This window comes from Colobus angolensis, unplaced genomic scaffold (assembly GCF_000951035.1).
Source record: "Colobus angolensis palliatus isolate OR3802 unplaced genomic scaffold, Cang.pa_1.0 Scaffold163, whole genome shotgun sequence".
In the NCBI taxonomy this organism is placed as follows: Eukaryota; Metazoa; Chordata; class Mammalia; order Primates; family Cercopithecidae; genus Colobus; species Colobus angolensis.
Window position 1 is genome coordinate 2,559,964 of NW_012114744.1, and position 18,486 is coordinate 2,578,449.

Consider the following 18,486-nt stretch of genomic DNA (forward strand, 5'->3'; position numbering starts at 1 on the left):
AGGGCTTTCTCTGGAAGTTTCTCTTAGTCTATGAGACCCCTGCTTATAAGCATGCGTTTTCCAAAACCTGCTGTTCTTTTCTTTCACTATTAGAAGGAGGGAATGTATATCTTCAGGTAATGTAAGGGTATGTAAAGGTATCCTAAAGCAGGATTTATTTGAAATTCCATGCTTCTGAGATGACTTTTTTGGTGTGAGACAGTAGATACCAAAACACCTGCTTGGGACTTACACAGAATGCCATCCTTCTATTCGTTTTTTGCACATTCCTCTCCCTTCAGCAGTCCATAACTGGGCAGTGTCATACACATCTGGAATGTGGCAGATGGGATGGTCATCTCTCATTCTTTGCCTCATCAACTCCAAATTAGCCCCCACTGGTCTGTTAACTTTGAGTTGTCATCTCAATGGGACGTTTGCCTATTTTGTTCAGGCAGGTGACTATGGCATATGGACTTTTCATAAGCATCCAAGGATGCCTGCCAGGTGAAAGAGCCTAGATGGCTTAACTGGTTTTGAGTTCATAAACTCTTACACTTCCCCAATATAATCCCTCTGTAGCATCAAAAGCAGAGAATAGGAAACCAGCCTCTGCTGTATCAGACAGGTTTGCTGTTAAGTGTGTGTACACTTCAAGACCAAAGTAATTTTCTTTCATTCTTTTTTATCCTGTAGATCGCCAGTACCTACTGCAACATCTTTTCTCCCTACACAGCGACTCCAGCTTGGGAGGGCAGGGCCAGGGTTGTCACAGCTTCCCCTGTGGTGTCTGCCTGCCAAGCACAGCTCTGGAGTTAGCCCTGGGTGTGAGGTGAGAAAGAGATTGCATGGTCTGGTTTTTTTCATTCACTCGGGCAGGTGTCTCGCCCGCAGTTTGGGCATGCACACGCCCCCTGCCGGAATGGCCCCAAGCAGGCTCGCCTGCTGCTGAAGCTGCAATGATTTAACCTCCATCGCAGCACTGACATTGGGTGGGAGGCCTCCTTTCAAATCCTTCCCAGCTCTGTTTTTAACCAAGTGCACTCTTCTGTAACCTAGTTTTCTCTTTTTCCTACACTGTCTGCCCTTGTCAGTCCTACCTCTTCCCCCCACCTGAGCAGGTACCTCGTAGAAGACTTAGATTAGCTATTTAGACAGAGACTTGATAGCCAAATTTAACTCCTGCCATGACTAGATGCAAGCACGCTTTCTGCTTCTGCTGGGGTTTTTGCTGGCCTCGGTCCTCGGGGTCACTCAGAGGTTCCATGCAGTAGAAGTTTGGAGAGCTCATGTCATTGGCTCGTTGTGGTTTTATGGGCCCTTGATGTGTAGATGCTTTTGGGTTGATGCCCAAGCAGTGGTCCCAACTGGATGGTTTTTGTCTTTCTGCTTTTCAGATTCTCTCCTGAGGCTGCATCTCGGCGGGGGCTGAGCACAGCAGAGATGAATGCAGTAGAAGCCATTCATAGAGCTGTGGAATTCAATCCTCATGTGCCAAAAGTGAGTCTGTGGAATCCCCACAGGAACTCATTATGATAGCAGAGAAAGCATTCATTGACCACGGTGTTGTATCTTGAGTACACCGGTTATAAAAAATGAATTGCAACCAACAAATGTTGAGGCCCTGTGTAGTGTATGGGCATTAGCCTCATTTTAAGCAACAGCTACACTCAAGAGGCTTTGGGGCAGATTTCCAGGCTTCACTTAATAAGGGTAAATCGATAGACCTCGCTGAGGCAGGCCAGGAAGCCTGAAATTGGCAAAAAGTAGATATCCCGGGTGTGTTGACGCATTTGATAGGAATTTCACACCAGTTATGGTCTCACATAGATCAAACTCAGGAAATAAATGTTGTTGTGAATAAAACTGGTAAAAAAAAAAAAATACTAATGTGGCATTCTATGTCTCTATAAATAAATGATGGTAATCAGTATTGGCAAGAAAATAATAGAGAAAACTTCAAAATATGAAAAAGTGTTTTGCTTTGTACCATCTTAGTAAGTATATGTAGTAGAAAATATTTGTTTTAGTTATTAACCACATGGTTGACCAATTTATAAATACTCAATATTTCTGATTTTTTTTCTGAAATTGATTTTAAGGGAATCAAATCAGAGCAGAGGATATTTCTGTAATCTTTTATTCAGGAGATGAATGTGTATTTATTATTTACCTATATTTAACTCCCTGCTCTTTTAGTATCTACATGCTGTATTACGTAATTATCATCTTCTCTGAGGGAGAAAAAAAAGTAGCTGAGAGCCACTTTCAGTCCCGCTATTAAGTACATTTTGACCTCTAAGAAACTTCGTGTGGTTCACCTCAGGTATGACAAGCCATATCTTCCTTGGCAAAATGTCCCATGAAGACTTACTGGTGAAAAATGACAAAGGAAGGCTGTTTGACTTGTGTTGTAGCACTATAGCAAAAGGGTGGGAGGTATGAGTGAGAGAGAGAGAGAGAGAGAGAGAGAGAGAGATGATTTATGGAGTTAACTACTTTATTTTGTTGATATCCAGAGTGATAGAGATAAGTGATCTAATATAATTCCTGGGATTTTAGTCAAGTCTGGGTCATTGTTTTCACTTAGCAGGAAATTGAAGAGTGGTTCACTATGCCACATTTGCATAAGGATGTATTTATTCATTAGGCCTAATGGGTAATGACCAACATAGTATTTGTAGATTTATGTATTGTCCATATGGTGCTATAACTATATCTCCTTATATAATATTTTTCACCTAAACTAAAAATATTTATTCCACTTTGACTAAAATTTAAAACTAATCGTGAAAATATTATCCTGAATTACAGTAAACTGAGATCATCTATTAATACTCATTGAATGCCATTCTCTACAGAGCTATTCAGTAAGCACAAATAAGGCTCTTTTAGAAGTAGTATTGAGCAATAAGTTCTGGATTCTGAGGCAAAAACTCGTGTTCCACTTCTGGTTCTGTCATTTATCAGCCATTGGACATTGGGCTTAGCATTTCTCAGCTCAAAGTTGTCCCTCATCTTTAAATGAAGATAGGATAGAAGCCCTGCCTGTCTTCTGTGGTAAAGATCAAGTGAGATTATATATTTGAAGTTTTTTGAAAATACTTGAGCACCATTTATTTGCAAATTATTAAGATTTTTGATAATTTTAATATCAAAAATTTTTGATAATTATTGATAGTTATTAAGAATTTTGATAATGATTAGGGGCTTCTCATATCTAGGAACCAGATTTTTTACTGTGATCCTAACTACAGCCTTGCAATCCTGGGGCACAAGACAGAAAATCAGTACAGTACTTGTTGGTTAGATATTTTGATGGGAGTAGTCATTTAATGCTATAAAACTGGTCCGAAATGGTTAATTGAGCCTCTCGAAGAATATTAAAAGCCCTAAGAAACGCTTTAAGGCTGCCATGGAAGAATTTGACACAGTTAACTGGGATTCCACCTGCAAAATAGAATTGTTCTAAAAGTGGAAACATTTCAAATATTTGATTGCACTCTAATTTCTAATCATGAAACTGAGAGAAGGTAGGGTAAACTACCTAGGTAAACTGACTCTCCAGCACTTTGCTTTGTTGATGATTGTGCTGAGGGGGAGATGTGTTTCCAGATCCTCTTCGTCCATCAGAATTTCCATGTGGGACAGTTCCTGGGATTCACTGGCCACATCTGTCAAGAATTAGCCACAAATTTCTAATATATAGTGTGCAGCGTGCTCTAAACATCTTACTTTAGCAAACACACACACACACACACACACACACACATACACACACACACACACATTTGGTGCCTTGGAGGCAGAGAATAATAGCCTTAGTTCTAATGAGACATCGGTAAAGGTTATAAACTCTTGGACTCTTAGCATAAGAAGGGGCCTTAAAGATCATCTAGGTCACCTTCCCATCCTAACCTTGACTCTCTCCTTATAATGATACTGTAATAATCATTTTTATTATTTTTGTAATGTTATGTGCCAAGCACAGTGCTAACTGAAGTACATAAGCCCTTTCACTTATTTTTTATAATGATTCTGTGAGGTGTGTTATATTATTATCCCTATTACATAGATGAAGGCACCGAAGATTTGGAGAGGTTAAATAATCTGCTCATGGTCATTTAGCAAATAAATGGCAGAGCCTGAACCAATTCTGGGTTATCTACTCGTAAATGTTGCCCTCTACTGCCTCCCACATCTCACCAGGGAACAGACCAGCCTAGGCTTGGACCCTTCAAATGCTGGTGGGCACACTGCTTCTCAAGGCATTCAGTCCCTTAAGGACAATTCAGGTTTCTTCAAGATATCTTAAATGATATGACTTCCATGGCTTCTTTTTCTCTACCACAGGAAGTTGTCAGTGGCCCACCACAGGAATTTTCAGTATCTGCATGCTGTATTATATGATTATCATCTTCTTTAAGGGAGGAAAAAATACCAAATATAGTAACTGAGAACTGCCTTCCATGTATTTCCAGCTTTGCTTCATCTGGTATCCCATTAAGCAAAGATACATAGGTAATATTTCACCATCCAATGATAAATACCAGTCATTTACCTTCAGAGGGCTACTCTTGGGAACTCTCTTTGCCTGCAGACATGAGGAGTAGGGAGGGAGTGTTGCTCCTTACCACATCACAGGACTGGGAAATAAATAAGAACAGTACGAAACCCTTTATCTCTGTTCTGAAGGAGAGCCCCTTCAGTGGTCAGTTGGATGTGAAACACTAGAATTTCTGAAGTATTAGATTGCAGCAAACTAGTAAAGAGGAAGCAAACACACAGGCTCATCATTACCAACAGAACTGTCACTCCCTCCTGAGAAACTATAGCTGTGCCGCCGGCTCCCATAGGAAAAGGCATAAACTCCTTGTGCGATTCTTCAGTACCCTTCATAATCTGACCCAACTTGTTTTTCCTTTTTTCCACCTCATAACTATTTGTTCATCATTCCAGACACATTCTCTTTCCTTTCCCTTTTTCACTTCCTCTGAGGAAACCCTGTTGCCCCTTCACCACCACCGTCAAGAGTCACCAGGAAGCTTGTTCTTCTTCATCAGAAGTAGTCTCTCTCCTCTGGTCTCTCAGTATAATGCATTGATTATGTACTTGCTGTTTACCTTTTGTTGAGGAAAACTGGGGATATTAATGATGCTGGCGATTTTCAACAACTAAGAACAAAACTCAAGAAGACAAAGAAATCTCGAATCCATTAGAGGATGTTTTCCATTTAATGGGATTAAAATCACTTTGCGTGTAAAGAAAATTCCATTCATGTAATGCTGGACAATCAAAGGACTGCCCTCATCATGGTTCTATACCTTCATCTTTGTATTGTTGTAGTTTATTGGATTTGGGGCCTTCTTTCTGCAGATATGCTTCATGCTTACCCTGCTCTTCCTCAGTAGTCTTGAGATTTACATTGGGGTCGGGGTGAGGGAAACATTTTGTTTGGAGGATGTTACGTTAACTCCTTCAGGGTACCAAAGATAAACTTCCATTTTCTGAAAAGTTTCCGGAAGGTGGGCTAAATTATTTGTTTGTTACCAACAGTATTAAATATGTCTTTTGCTCTATAGTGGTATTATAAAAAATAATCTACTCATATTTAAGACTATTTCTAGCCTTTTTTCCTATGTATTTTAAATACTTTTACTTTACTATTTTAAAAAATTAGCATAGGGCTCTTAACATGGACTTTATGTTTGGGTATTGGGGGTGTATTTGTTTCTGAGGGAGGATTATCAGATTTCCAGAGTTCTTTAACCTTAAAAAGGTTATCCTCCAACTTGCAGTTCTAATATTTTATCGATGTGCCTTCAGACTCTTTTAAGACAGTTTCTATAACTGGATACTTCTGTTTTGGATACTTCTTTTTTATGTGTGAGGTAAAAAGCATGTAACATGAGATCTACCCTCTTACCAAATTTTTAGGCGTACAGTACAATCTTGTTAACTGTATTAGTCCATTCTCATGCTGCAAATAAAGGCATACTCAAGACTAGGTGATTTATAGAGGAAAGAAGTTTAATTGACTCAGTTCAGCATGGCTAGGGAGGCCTCAGGAAACTTACATTCATAGTGGAAGGGGAAGTAAACATGTCCTTTTTCACATGATGGCAGAAAGCAGAAGAATGAGCAAAAGGGGGAAAAGTCCCTTATAAAACAGTCAGATCTCATGAAAACTCACTGACTGTCATGAGAACAGCATGGAGATAACTGTTACCTCCCACCAGGTCTCTCCCACTACACATGGAGATTATGGGAAGTAAAATTAAAGAAGAGATTTGGGTGGGAACACAGCCAAACCATATCATTAACTATATGCACATCACTGTACAGTAATCTCTAGAACTTTTTCATCTTGCACGATTGAAACTCTATTCTTATTGAACATCAACTCCTCATTTTCCCCTCCCCACAGCCCCTGGAAAGCACCATTATACATTCTGCTTCTATGAATTTGACTACTTTAGATACGTCATATCAGTGGAATCATGTATTTGTCTTTCTGTGACTGACTTATTTTACTTAGCATAATGTCCTCAAGCTTCATCTATGTTATATCCACCATATGACAGAATTTTCTTCTTTTTAAAGACCAAAAGGTATTCCACTGTATGTATATGCCACATTGTCTTTATCCACTCATCTGTCCATGGACATTTAGGTTCCTAATAACCTTGGCTGTTGTGAATAATGCTGCAATGAAAATAGCAGTGCAAATATCTTCTCAAGATCCTGCTTTCACTTCTTTTGAATGAATACCCAGAAGGAGGAATGACTGGATCATATAGTGGTGATTCTATTTTTGATTTTTTGAGAAACTTCCAAACTGTTTTCCTTAGTGGCTGCACCATTTTACATTCCCACCAACAGTGCACAAGGGTTCCAGTTTTTCCACAAACTTGCCAACACTTGTTATTTTCTTGAGAGTGGCCATCCTAACACATCAGGTAAAAATTTTTTTGTGGTTTTGATTTTCATTTCTCTGCTTGTTAGTGATGTTGAGCATCTTTTCATATACCAGTTGGTCATTCATATATCTTCTTGGAGAAATGTCTATATGAGTCTTTTGCCAAGTTTTAAATCAGATTGTTGGGCTTTTTTTTTTTTCTTATTGAGTTGTAGGAGTTGCTTATATGTTTTCAATATTAACCCCTTATTAGATGTATGGTTTGCAGATATTTTCTCTATTCCACAGGTTACCTTTTCACTCTATTGTTTTCTTTGCTACACAGAAGCATTTCAGTTTGACATAGTCCCACTTGTGTATTTTAGCGTTTGTTGCTTGTGCTTTTGGTGTCATATCTAAGAAATCATTGCTAAAACTAATATCATAAAGTTATTCCCCTCCTTTACTTTCTTCTAGAAGTTTTATAGTTTCCGGTTTTACATTTAAACTTTTAATGCATTTTGAGTTGATTTTTTGTGTGGTGTAAGATAAGAGTTCATTTTCGTTCTGTTACATTTTGTAGAAGAGAATTATCTACTTCTTCCCTCTCCCAGACCCCTGACCCAAGGCAGGGTTGTACTGTCACCCAGGCTGGAGTGTAATGGCACAATCATAGCTCATTATAACCTCAAATTCCAGGGCTCAAGGGATCCTCCAGCCTCAGCCTCTAGAGTAGTGGGACTATAGGTATGTGCCCCTACACTCAGCCAGCTTTTAAAAATTTTTAATAGAGACAAGGTCTCTGTTGCCCAAGTTGTTCGTCAAGCAGTCCTTCTACCTCGTCCTCCCAAAGTGCTGGGATTGTGGGTGTGAGGGACTGTGCACACAGCCTAATCTACTTCTTGAGTCCTCCATGGTAGATATCAAGTTGACATGATCGGTCAACTTCTGTAATGAACCTCTTTGGGCAAGAAGATTTTTTAGTCAGGATTATTTCCTGAGGGTAGATTTGAAGTATGGGAATTACTAAGTCATGTGTGGAAGTACTTAAGGCTCTTGATATTGCCAAACTACTTGCCAAAAAAGATTATAGCAGTTTAAATCAACAGACAACTCCTTCTTCACCATTTTATCATACCCTCACTGTCGTCGAGCAGTTTGTTTAAAAAGGAAAGAAGGGGAGCAATAAATATTTATGAACCTATTAAGTACAAATGGAATTTTGTTCTTTAAGTCTGCATTTCTTTGCCACTACTAGCTTGGTTGAACATTGTTAGCCATTTGTATTTATTCCTTTCTGAATTGTCAGGCAAAACATATTATAGCAACAGAGCAAGGAAGACAAGGAGAGCTGTGAAGTATCATTGAAAGGGTTCATCATGCCTGTAATTCTAGCACTTTGGGAGGCTGAGGCAGGAGGATCGCTTGAGTCTAGGAGTTTGAGACCAGCCTGGACAATGTAGTGAGACCTCATCTCCACAAACAAACAAAAAAATTAGCTGGGTGTGGTGGCACACACCTATAATCCTAGCTATTTGGGAGGCTGAGCCAACAGGTCAAGACTGCAGTGAGCCATGATTGTGCTATTGCACCACAGCCTGGGTGACAGAAAGAGACTTTGTCTCTAAAAAAGAGAAAAGCGCAAAAGTGTTCAGAACAGTTACTCCCATTACTTGCTGTCCACAGGACTGGAATAAAGTATGGGAGGAGGGAGTTAATTAGTTTCCTGCCCATTCTTGTTTTGACAAAATGAGGATAAAAGTAATGGCTTCACAGGACTGATGACAGGTAAATGAAATTACATCGTGTAATTCATTCAGTACCTGCTCAATACATGTTGGCCCCTTCATTATCTCTTCCTTTTTACCTCCCGTTCTATTTCTGTGCTTGCAGGCTAGGTGGAAATAGAGGCTGCCTAGAAACATGCATTAACAGGTGCTTCTTGGGCCACCCTAGCCTGAAGAAGGACAACCAGAGAGTATAACAGTGGCACCTCAATGCCTTGGCCTTGAGGACCCTCAGGGTCCCTTCAGGCCTCCAGATTTGAGGGGAGGCTCTAGCATGTTCTGGCTGCAGCTATTGTCTTCAGGGATTCTGCAGCTTATAGCTGCTTGGTAAGTTCTTTGCTTGTGGCTGATTAAGTGTTACCCATTTCCAACCTGTGTCTTATATTCTTGTTCTGAGCCAGGTATCATCCCTGCTCTCTGCCAACCCACTCCTATCAGGTCCTCTACCCCAACACAACACTTCACGTCTGGTATGAAACTTGCCCATACGCAGGCCCCTTCCTCTCCCTGTTGCACCTGCCTCCTCAGGTAGAACAGACTTGAAAGCCTGTCCCAGGCACGCATGAGGTTGCCTCATAAAACATCACTGTGTCTTCTACTTTGATTGCAGAGGCAGGTGTCCCCTCTATTATGGAGGCTGAAGCCACCCGCCTTTCGATTATATAACTCATATTTCCCTGTCTGAGTAATCAAGATTGTAGGGCTACATTAACAGTCCCTAATATACACATACATACACCGAACCCATCATCATTGGCTCCCCCAGCAAAATGTTTCCAGATTCTATTAAGTTTTCACTCTTTCCAAAGCTTTTCTTCTTCAGCCTATAAAAAGCAAGCAGCTGTTTGTTTCTTTCCCAGGGGTACTTCTACCAATTGGAGTTGGGCTGTTGGAATCATTTCCACTGCCTACCACCAGGACAAGGAGAGCGGTGTGAGTGGAAGAGAGAGAGGTGGCAGGGAAATCTCCCTTAGTGTGAGCTGTGTGGTCAGGGGTCCCAGGTGCCCATAGTCATAGAGGAGGTAGGGACCCACTTGAACATCACCAGGTACTTTTTTCAGAGCAGGCCTAAGCGGTTTGGTGTCTCCCAGCCTGGGTTGCTTATATCTCCTTCCTCCCTGCCCCTGCACCCTCTGTCTTGGTGCCTATTCTCATTATCAGAGTTGGCAAGGCTCTCATGCCCTCAGAAGAGTAATTCTTCCATTTCCTCCCTCAGCTGGAAGCCACACACCTTGCTAACTCTCCTGTCAACCACAACATATTTGAACTACTTTTACTTAAGCAGGATCACTCTGCTCTAATAGAATAAACAGGAGACATCCCTGCAACTTTACTTCATCCTGGAGGAGCTAACCTTCCTGCTGCTGTCCACCAGCTTCTCTAGTCTCCAAAGGTATACAATTCCAAAGCAGAGTCCTCTTTTCCCTCCCAGCAGCGCATTCAGCTAGCACTTATTGAGCACTAAGTATGTGCCAGCCACTGGGACGCTGGTCAGAACATGATGCGTGCTCTCACAAGAAGTGCTCAGTCATTGAGAAGACAGACTGGCCCGTGCCCCTGTGAGGCAGGCAGGGTGCTGCTGGGCCCACCAGAGTGAGGCAGCCAGCTCACAGTCAGAGTTGGGGCAGATAACCCAGGAACTCTGTAACTTCTGGAAGCCAGATCCTGTGCTTTGCTGTTAGAAACATTCTCCAAGTGTGCAGTGGTAGGGGAGTGGCCTGGCTGTATACAGAATGCCCAAACCTCCCTCTCAACTCTGAAAACCTTGAATGTGGTAGTCCCCAGAATTGAGCCTTGGCTGATAGGAAAGGCTGACCTGGTCAATATCACCAAGGAGGGCTTCCCAAGTCACGGGTCTTCACTACCACACACAGGCCTCCACTGGCCAGCTTGTGTTTACTTCTACAAAAACAAACAATTTTTAACTTTTTTAAAGCAGTAAACACTTTTCCTCTCCTAATTCAGTCTTACATGAAATCTTAATAAATAAGCAAGTAGATGCTCTGCTTGAAACTGGGATGAGAAGTCTGGTAGCCCAGCAACCCCAAGGCCCCTCTGCATACAGTTCAGAAAATAACACATGGCTGTGACCCATCACCACCAGAAAATCCTAAGCTTTTGAGGTCCCACCCATAGAGGAGGAGGCCTCACATCCTCCTCTGAGCAGCAGGGAGGGGGCCGCGGAGCCAGTACCAGTTCCTTAGCATGTCCGAGTGCTGTAGACAGCTGCTGAGGGGAAAAAATCAAGAAAACTGGCCAGCACCAACAGGGGATAGCTTTCATCTTAATCTTGCCCCAAATCCCAGAACCAGTAAACCATCTGCTGTCCTCACTGTGCCCGCCCAAGAGGTAGCGGAGGGGACAACAGGCAGTCCCAGAGGGTACCGAGGGGAGAAGGGTGCCACACTCCCAGCACTCATTTCAGCAGCGGGGCAGACTGGGGTTGACACAATATGGAGGTGAGGACCTAGCCTAATACATATTTAGCTTTCAAATTTTAAGTCTAGGAGTGTGGGAAGTCATGAGAAAACAGAGAGGAAAGAATGAAGAATGTTATGACAGAAATGCATTCCCATTAAAAATGTACTTTTTTTTTTTTTTTTTTAAAAAGCTCATCTAATGTTAATCTAGAAACTAGTTTCATGGGGATTTCAAGAGGCTTATGGAAGAAAACATCGTGGTAATTGTATATGCTAATGGAGTACCTACAGGACATTGTTATAGTGATGGAAATTCTATTTCATGCAAACACTAAAGCAATCCTCCCTTTATATCTTGGTAAAGCTGATTGACAGAGTATAAAATTGCTTTTTAATCCAATTTAGGAAACAAAATGTGTAGTGGGTTTTAGTATTTTAAAATGCTTGAAGCGTGGAAGCAGAAATTCAAAATACCCTGGCAGACTATCTATGATATTGTATATCAACAGGACATTTTAGAAATATTATTTCAATATAAGTTTCTTTGAATTGAGTCATATTTTGTTCCAAAGCTTTTTTGGATTAGAGTAAGGAGAACGTATTGTGGAAATATGACCCAGAGGAAAATGAACAGAAACCAGTTTTTAGCCACATTTCTCAGGAATAGGAAGTTTGTAAGTCTCTTTCTTTAACAGAAAGCACTGCAGCTGCTTTCTCCAAGACTGTCCCTATGCAGGCCACCCCCACCAGGCTCATCACCTCTACTGAGGTCACTCTTATTAAGCTCGCTGCCACCTAGGCCACCAGAGCTGTTGACCTCTTCTCAAATCTCATCCTATTTCATCTCTCCTCAGCATTTGGTCCCACTGACCGACTGCTTTTTATGTCTTTATTTATTTTTATTTTTTATGAGACAGGGTCTTGCTCTATCACCCAGGCTTGAATGCAGTGGTGCTATCATGGCAATCCTCCCACCTCAGCCTCCACCTCAGTTTTGCCATGTTTCCCAGGCTGGTCTTGAACTCCTGGGCTGAAGAGATTTGCCTGCCTTGGCCTCCCAGAGTACTGGGATTACAGGTGTGAGCCACTGCCCCCGGCCAGCCTGCTTCTTATGTCTTGAGGCCATCTTGACCCCATGACACCTACTCTCTGTGCCACTCCTGTATGTCAGCACTCTCCTCCTCCTCCTTTTCTGTGCTGCCACGCACTCATGTTTTCCAGGGAGTTCTGTTCACTGCCCTCTCCCTGATTGCTCGAAGCTGTCTTGAGAGATCTCCATGCTCCTACTGTGCAGCTTCCACCTCTGGCCCAGAATGCCCACATTTGTGTCTCCAGCTTCTCTCCTAAGCTCCAGACCTGCAGACCAAGCTGCCTTCAGGCCATTTTTCCAGCGATGTTCTGCAGGTTCTTCAAGCTGTTTTTGTTACCTTCCCCTGCTAAGCCTCTTCCTCTTCTGGTGTCTTTACCCTAGCTAAGGAACTCACATTATTCTAGTTTCTTACACTAAAAATTTGTCACCTTTGGTTCTTCCCCTGACTCTCACATTTAGTCAGGCGCCAAGTCCTGGAAAAGCTCCTCCTTCATCCCCCAATTTTGTCCCCATCACCTGGACTCTAACAGGAGCTTTTTAAGACTTTGCTAATTTCCATCTCTTCCCTGTCTGTTGATCCTACACATGACTCACCCATTTCTCTCAAAATTGCAAACTGCACAACTCACTTCCCAGTTGCCTATGGCAGTGATTTCCAAACTGTCCTCCTAGGGGAGCCAGGAGGGTTCCCCAGATCTCTCTTGGGTCCATCCCTCAGATTTCCCCACAGCTTTGTTTTGCATCAGCTTCAAAGATTCTAAGTGTTTTTTTTTCTCTGTCTCTCTTTGAACAAATTACAGCCATCTCTCAGTATCTGCAGGAGATTGGTTCCAGGACCCATCACATATACCAAAATCTACACATTCTCAAGTCCCTGAGTCAGCCCTGCAGAACCCAGTAGAACCTGTGTTATGCAAAAAAATCAGCTCTCCATATATGCAGGTTTCCCATTCCATGAATACTGTATTTTCAATCCGTGTTTGGTTGAAAAAAATTTTGTATAAAAGTGGGCCTGTGCAGTTCAAACCCAGGTTGCTCAAGAGTCAACTATATTCTGTGTCTAAAAGTTTGAAAACCAGCTACTAAAGGTCAGGGCACCTTCTGGAGCAGATCATGAAGGCCTTTTACAGCTTACTTTTTCTACTTCATTCCTTTGGAGAGTGGCCTGAGTTCAAATGCAGGTTCTGCCACGTGCAACTGTGCAACTCTGAACAAGTTACTTCCTAAAGCCTTCGTTTTCCCATCTTTGAAACAGGAATGGTAATATTAGCTCCGTCACAGAGAGTGTTAAGGAGTTACTGAGATAATGCTTGGCACGTGTGTTAGTGCGTAATCAGTGTTGGCAATTACCATCATGTTAGTAGTCAGGCCCCACCAGTTTAGAAACACATCATGCCCTTTGACGCCTTGGCTTGCTTTTGGTAGCCTTTGATGCTTTTGGTATACTTTGCCCTTTAATGCTGGTTTGGAATCCCCCCTCCTCATTTTTTCAGTATAAACTCTTATGTAATTAGTAAGATGATATTTTCATTTTTCTGTGAAGACTTCTCAGACACAATGCTGTCCATTTGCTTCCTTAGTGCTAAGTTTATACATCTTTCTAAGGTACTCACCATGTTGAATTTTATTCTTTCTCCATACATTCTCTTTTTCTCTCCTCCCTCCCACTGTCTCTCTCTCCCTCCTCTACTCCTACAAAGACTATCGATCATCAAGGTGGGGGCCTGACCTTATTCATGTCCATGCCCTTGAGGTAAATTATGGGTGCTTCCATAGCTATGTCCTTGGAATACACAAAGGATCCTTCCATATCCATGTCCTTGGATAGCCTGTGGGTGCTCCCGTATCTATATTCTTGGGATACACTGTGGGCCTTCACATATTTTTTGAATGAAGCAAAGTAACCAATGAATAGATAAGTGAACCAGGAAGAAGAAGGTACCTTGTGATGAGGATCCCTGAGTGATACTGAAATCACCAGGTTTAATTTGACAATTCAGCTTTGCTTTATGCCTGGCTCCGTATTGGTCTGTTAATGACCCTTGGTAGCCAGGTCTCTTCAACTGATCTGCTACTACAATAAAAATGCTGAAGTGTTTTACCCAAAAACAAAGTCAGTTATCTGTGGAACATGTATATGTGGAAAACACAAATTACCTCTACATATAATATTTTTTAGTGGCAAAAATATCTACTATTCAATGCACACTTATATGCCAAGTACTATGTGAATGAATGCTTTACGCATATTACATAATCTTCAAAAATTAAAGCCAGCAAGGTATGTTTTTACTATTCCAGTTTTACAGATGAGCAAAGTGAGGTTCAAAGAAATTAAATAACATGTCCAGGGTCTCATAGCTAAACAGTAGAGCCAGGATTCCAGTAAGTGATTCAGAGTGGCAGACGGTAGATGAGATTAAGGCAGGGAATCCTGGTGATGTGTACCGCATTCTCCATCACCACATGATCTGAGTGAGCCATGGCTACCTGCAGTGTTTTTTGTCCTGTCCCTGCTTTGTGTCTTACTCATTCCAGGGAGTAAGCAACATTGAAACTCAGACTGTGTGGTGTCTCTCCCAAATAGCACTAGCTTAATTCGCAGAACTCTTTATTGATGTTTTAAAAACATCTTTTCTGGTGTTAGACCATTTTATCAGAACCAGTTGCACCAAAGCATTGTAGGCATGAAAAAAATTGCTATCTCCAGTTATCTTTTGTTTGTGTGTTTGTGTGTATGTGTGTGTGTGTGCGTGTGTGTTTTGATGCAAGTCTAGAAAATAGATTTGTATTACATATATACATGCATACATGTACATACATATATAGAGAGAAAAAAATAAAAATATTAATTGCAAGCCAGGCATGGTAACATGTGCCTATAGTCTTAGTAACTTGGGAGGCGGAGGCAGGAAGATCGCCTGAGCCCAGGAGTTCAAGGTTGCAGTGAGCTATGATTGCACCACTACACTTCAGCCTGGATAACAGAGCGGGACCCCCTCCCTTACAAAATGTTTATTATAGAAAACTTGGAAAGGACAGGAAGAGTACAAAAGTTAATCTCCCATTAAAATCAAATATTTAACCATCATGAACATTCAACCTGTGACTTTCCACTGGTTTTTAATGCCTACCTATACATTTTTATTGTCAAAATAATTAATAATCTGCTATGTAAATTGTTAGGGTACATTGATTTTTTTTCATTGAGCAATGTATCATGAACATTTCCCTGTGCTAATACATATTCTTTCATTACCTGGTTTTGGGAGCCACTCAATAGTCATCATTAACTGTGATATAAGTTAATTTACCTGTTTTTTTTTTCCTCACATTTTGCTTATTCCCATACTTTTGCTAATGATTTTTATATGACTTATGCTATTGTTGATATTGAAAATCCCAAAAAAGAGGTGTATGAGTTAATTCTTTGGTATTAACATTTATGTGAATGATAACTATGGGATCATTTTCATTCGAATTATTATAGAATTTTAAGATCTTAGCAAAAAGCACTTTAGCAGCCACCCAAGGTAGCCTCTAATAGGCCATATCTCTTCAGCAGTTTCCTTGACAGCTGAGCCAGTCTTGTCTCAGAGACCTCCATGAGTAGGCGCTGCTCACACCTAAACACCATAGCTCTCTGCTTCTCTTCATATGCCCTGACTTTAGGTGCTCCTGCAGTGGATGCTGACACAAATAGATTTTGAAAAGTTGCTTCCGAAATTTTTAGAAGCACTGCACTTCAAGATCAGTGTGATTTTCTCTGGGAGGGAAGTTAGATGTGGACAAGATAGCACAGAATGCTGGCTGAGCTAATAGAAACCAAGCCATTATTATAGATGGACAAAGCGTGTTCTCTGATTTGCAAGCTATAGTTATTCTAATTGATTTCTGCATACTTGTGGATAGGGATCTGCCCTCTTCCATTTATTTTTCTCCTGACAAGTAAGACGTGAAATGTTGTTCCATGCTTTTCTAATTTAAATGTTGTACATGTTGAGAACTGATCTTGCCAGCCATTTTAAGCCTGGCCAAAAACATAACACATTGTTGTTATTAGCCTTCATCATTTAGTTAGGGCCAACATTTTGTTTAGAATTATAAAGGAGTATAACTCTCTTTTATAGTCATAGCCGATTGCTGCCATAAGATAGATAAGATGAGAAGGCAGAGTTGTTTCCTTAATATGTTGCTTTGGTTAGCCTCATAAGGCTGATTAGGCCAGTGATGTTCACTTTGAGAGACTTCTTGGGAAGTAAGATTTCAATTTAATTCAGCTTAAAAAAATATTACCTTGATGTGCAAGGCTCTGTAGGAGGTGCGGGAGGGGAAATTAAGATGCAGATGACAAGGTTCATACTGTTGGGGGTCTTAAGATTCAACAGAGAAACAAGATACATGATAACTAATATAAGGTGGCATGTGAGTAGTACACATACACAAAGATTAGAGAGAGCTTAGAGGAGAAACAGCATTACCTCATGGCCTGTGTTTGGGGCTGTGGATGATGTCCTTGAGGCCATATGCATCCCATTGAGCCTACAGGCTGAGTAAGCTATCTGTCTCACACACATGTGTACTACTATTTTTCAAATGTTTTGTATGTAGATGCCCTGGTGGCCAGCAATGCTTTTAGATTAATTTTTGTTTTATTACATTTATTGTAGCTTTTTGTCATATCGTATGTTTTCAGTCAGTAGCTACTACCCTAATGATTCCTATCATGACCACCTTTGAAATTTTTTCATGTTAAAAATTGGCCCAGTTATCCAAAGATGAAAAACCATTGTCTACAGCAGCCTTCAATGCTGTCCAAAAGACTTTTCTGTGATCATGGAAATATTCCCTGCATTGTCCAATACAGTAGTTATTAGCCACATGCAGTACCTGAGCACTTGAAATTTGGCTAGTGAGATGGAGGAACTGAATTTTTAATTTTGTTTGGTTTTAATTAATTTAAATATAAATAGCCACATGTGGTAGAAACTGTTGTATTGAACAGGGATAGCACATATCTATAATGTCTCTTTGTCAGGAATTTTCAGAACTCCTACCCTCCCCTGCCAGTTGACTTGTCCTGCCTCCTGCTAGCTTACCTTTTCTTTTCTTTTCTTTTCTTTTCTTTTCTTTTCTTTTCTTTTCTTTTCTTTTCTTTCTTTTCTTTTCTTTTTTTTTTTAGATGGAGTCTTGCTCTGTTGCCCAGGCTGGAGTGCAGTGGCACAATCTTGGCTCACTGCAACCTCTGCCTCCTGGGTGCAGGCAATTCTCTGCCTTAGCCTCCTGAGCAGCTGGGATTGTAGGCACCCACCACCACACCCAGCTAATTTTTGTGTGTTTAGTAGAGACAGAGTTTCACCATCTTGGCCAGGCTGGTCTTGAACTCCTGACCTCATGATCCACCCTCCATGACCTCCCAAAGTGCTGGGATTATAGCCGTCAGCCACCGCACCCAGACTTGCTAATTTGTTTTCTACCCACAAATGTGGGTGACTACCAGGCCCACTCCTTCTCAGGTGCCCCTATGCCTGAAGGTTCTTTAGGCTAAGAGAAGAGTTCTTTCATAGATCCTTAATCAAATGTAAAAGCCTTTTCTAATCATAGAAATGAAAAGAATGGGAGTTTACACTTTTAGCCACCATCTGATTTCAGGGGCTTTAAGGAGATTTCTGTATACCTGGGACACATGAGTTAGTTATTTTCATATTTTATTTGTTTCCAATTTTATAAGCATGATCCTTCTTTAAAAATTGACTATTTGATAGATGTGGTGACTATGAATAATTAGAAAATTAGATGAAAATCTTATTCCAGGGCTCTCATTAGGCCAGAAATCTCCCTTCTCCATTGTTTTTTTGATGATGATTATTATGGATAACCAAATGCTCTTCCTTCTCCAACTTACTGTGAAACAATTAATACAGTTCATAACACTTTACAAGTTATTTATTTTTCTCATGACTCATAGCCTCGGAGTCCTTTAAGACCATCACTGGCAGTAGCAATGTACATTTCAATGGTTCCTATTAAGGTAACAAAATCACAAGAGGATAACCAGGCAACTCCAAACATAAAATTCACCATAATATAAATATAACTGTATTATGGCTGATACTCATTATAAACATAGTGCAAATTGGATTGCTAGGTAATTCTCTATTCTTATTTTTCGAAAAAGACTTTTGTCTTGCACTGTTTTAAAACAAGACATTAGGAGGAAAGCAGTAGTTCATAGAATCCAAAAAGGCAAATGGCCAGAAAGTTCTTTTAGAATGCATGTTTGAGGAGTTCCACCAAAATAACAAACACCTG

The 18,486-nt window shown here is 40.8% G+C and overlaps 1 protein-coding gene across 4 annotated transcripts in view; it reads left to right on the forward strand.

The window, feature by feature from the left end:
* Positions 1-18,486, forward strand: part of ST7 (suppression of tumorigenicity 7) — a 215,186-nt gene that overhangs the window by 174,495 nt on the left and 22,205 nt on the right. For all 4 annotated transcript variants that reach the window (XM_011937374.1, XM_011937375.1, XM_011937373.1 and 1 more), the window contains exon 12: positions 1,377-1,479. In XM_011937374.1, coding sequence (XP_011792764.1) covers positions 1,377-1,479 — 103 coding nt within the window. The remainder of the gene's footprint in view (positions 1-1,376; positions 1,480-18,486) is intronic.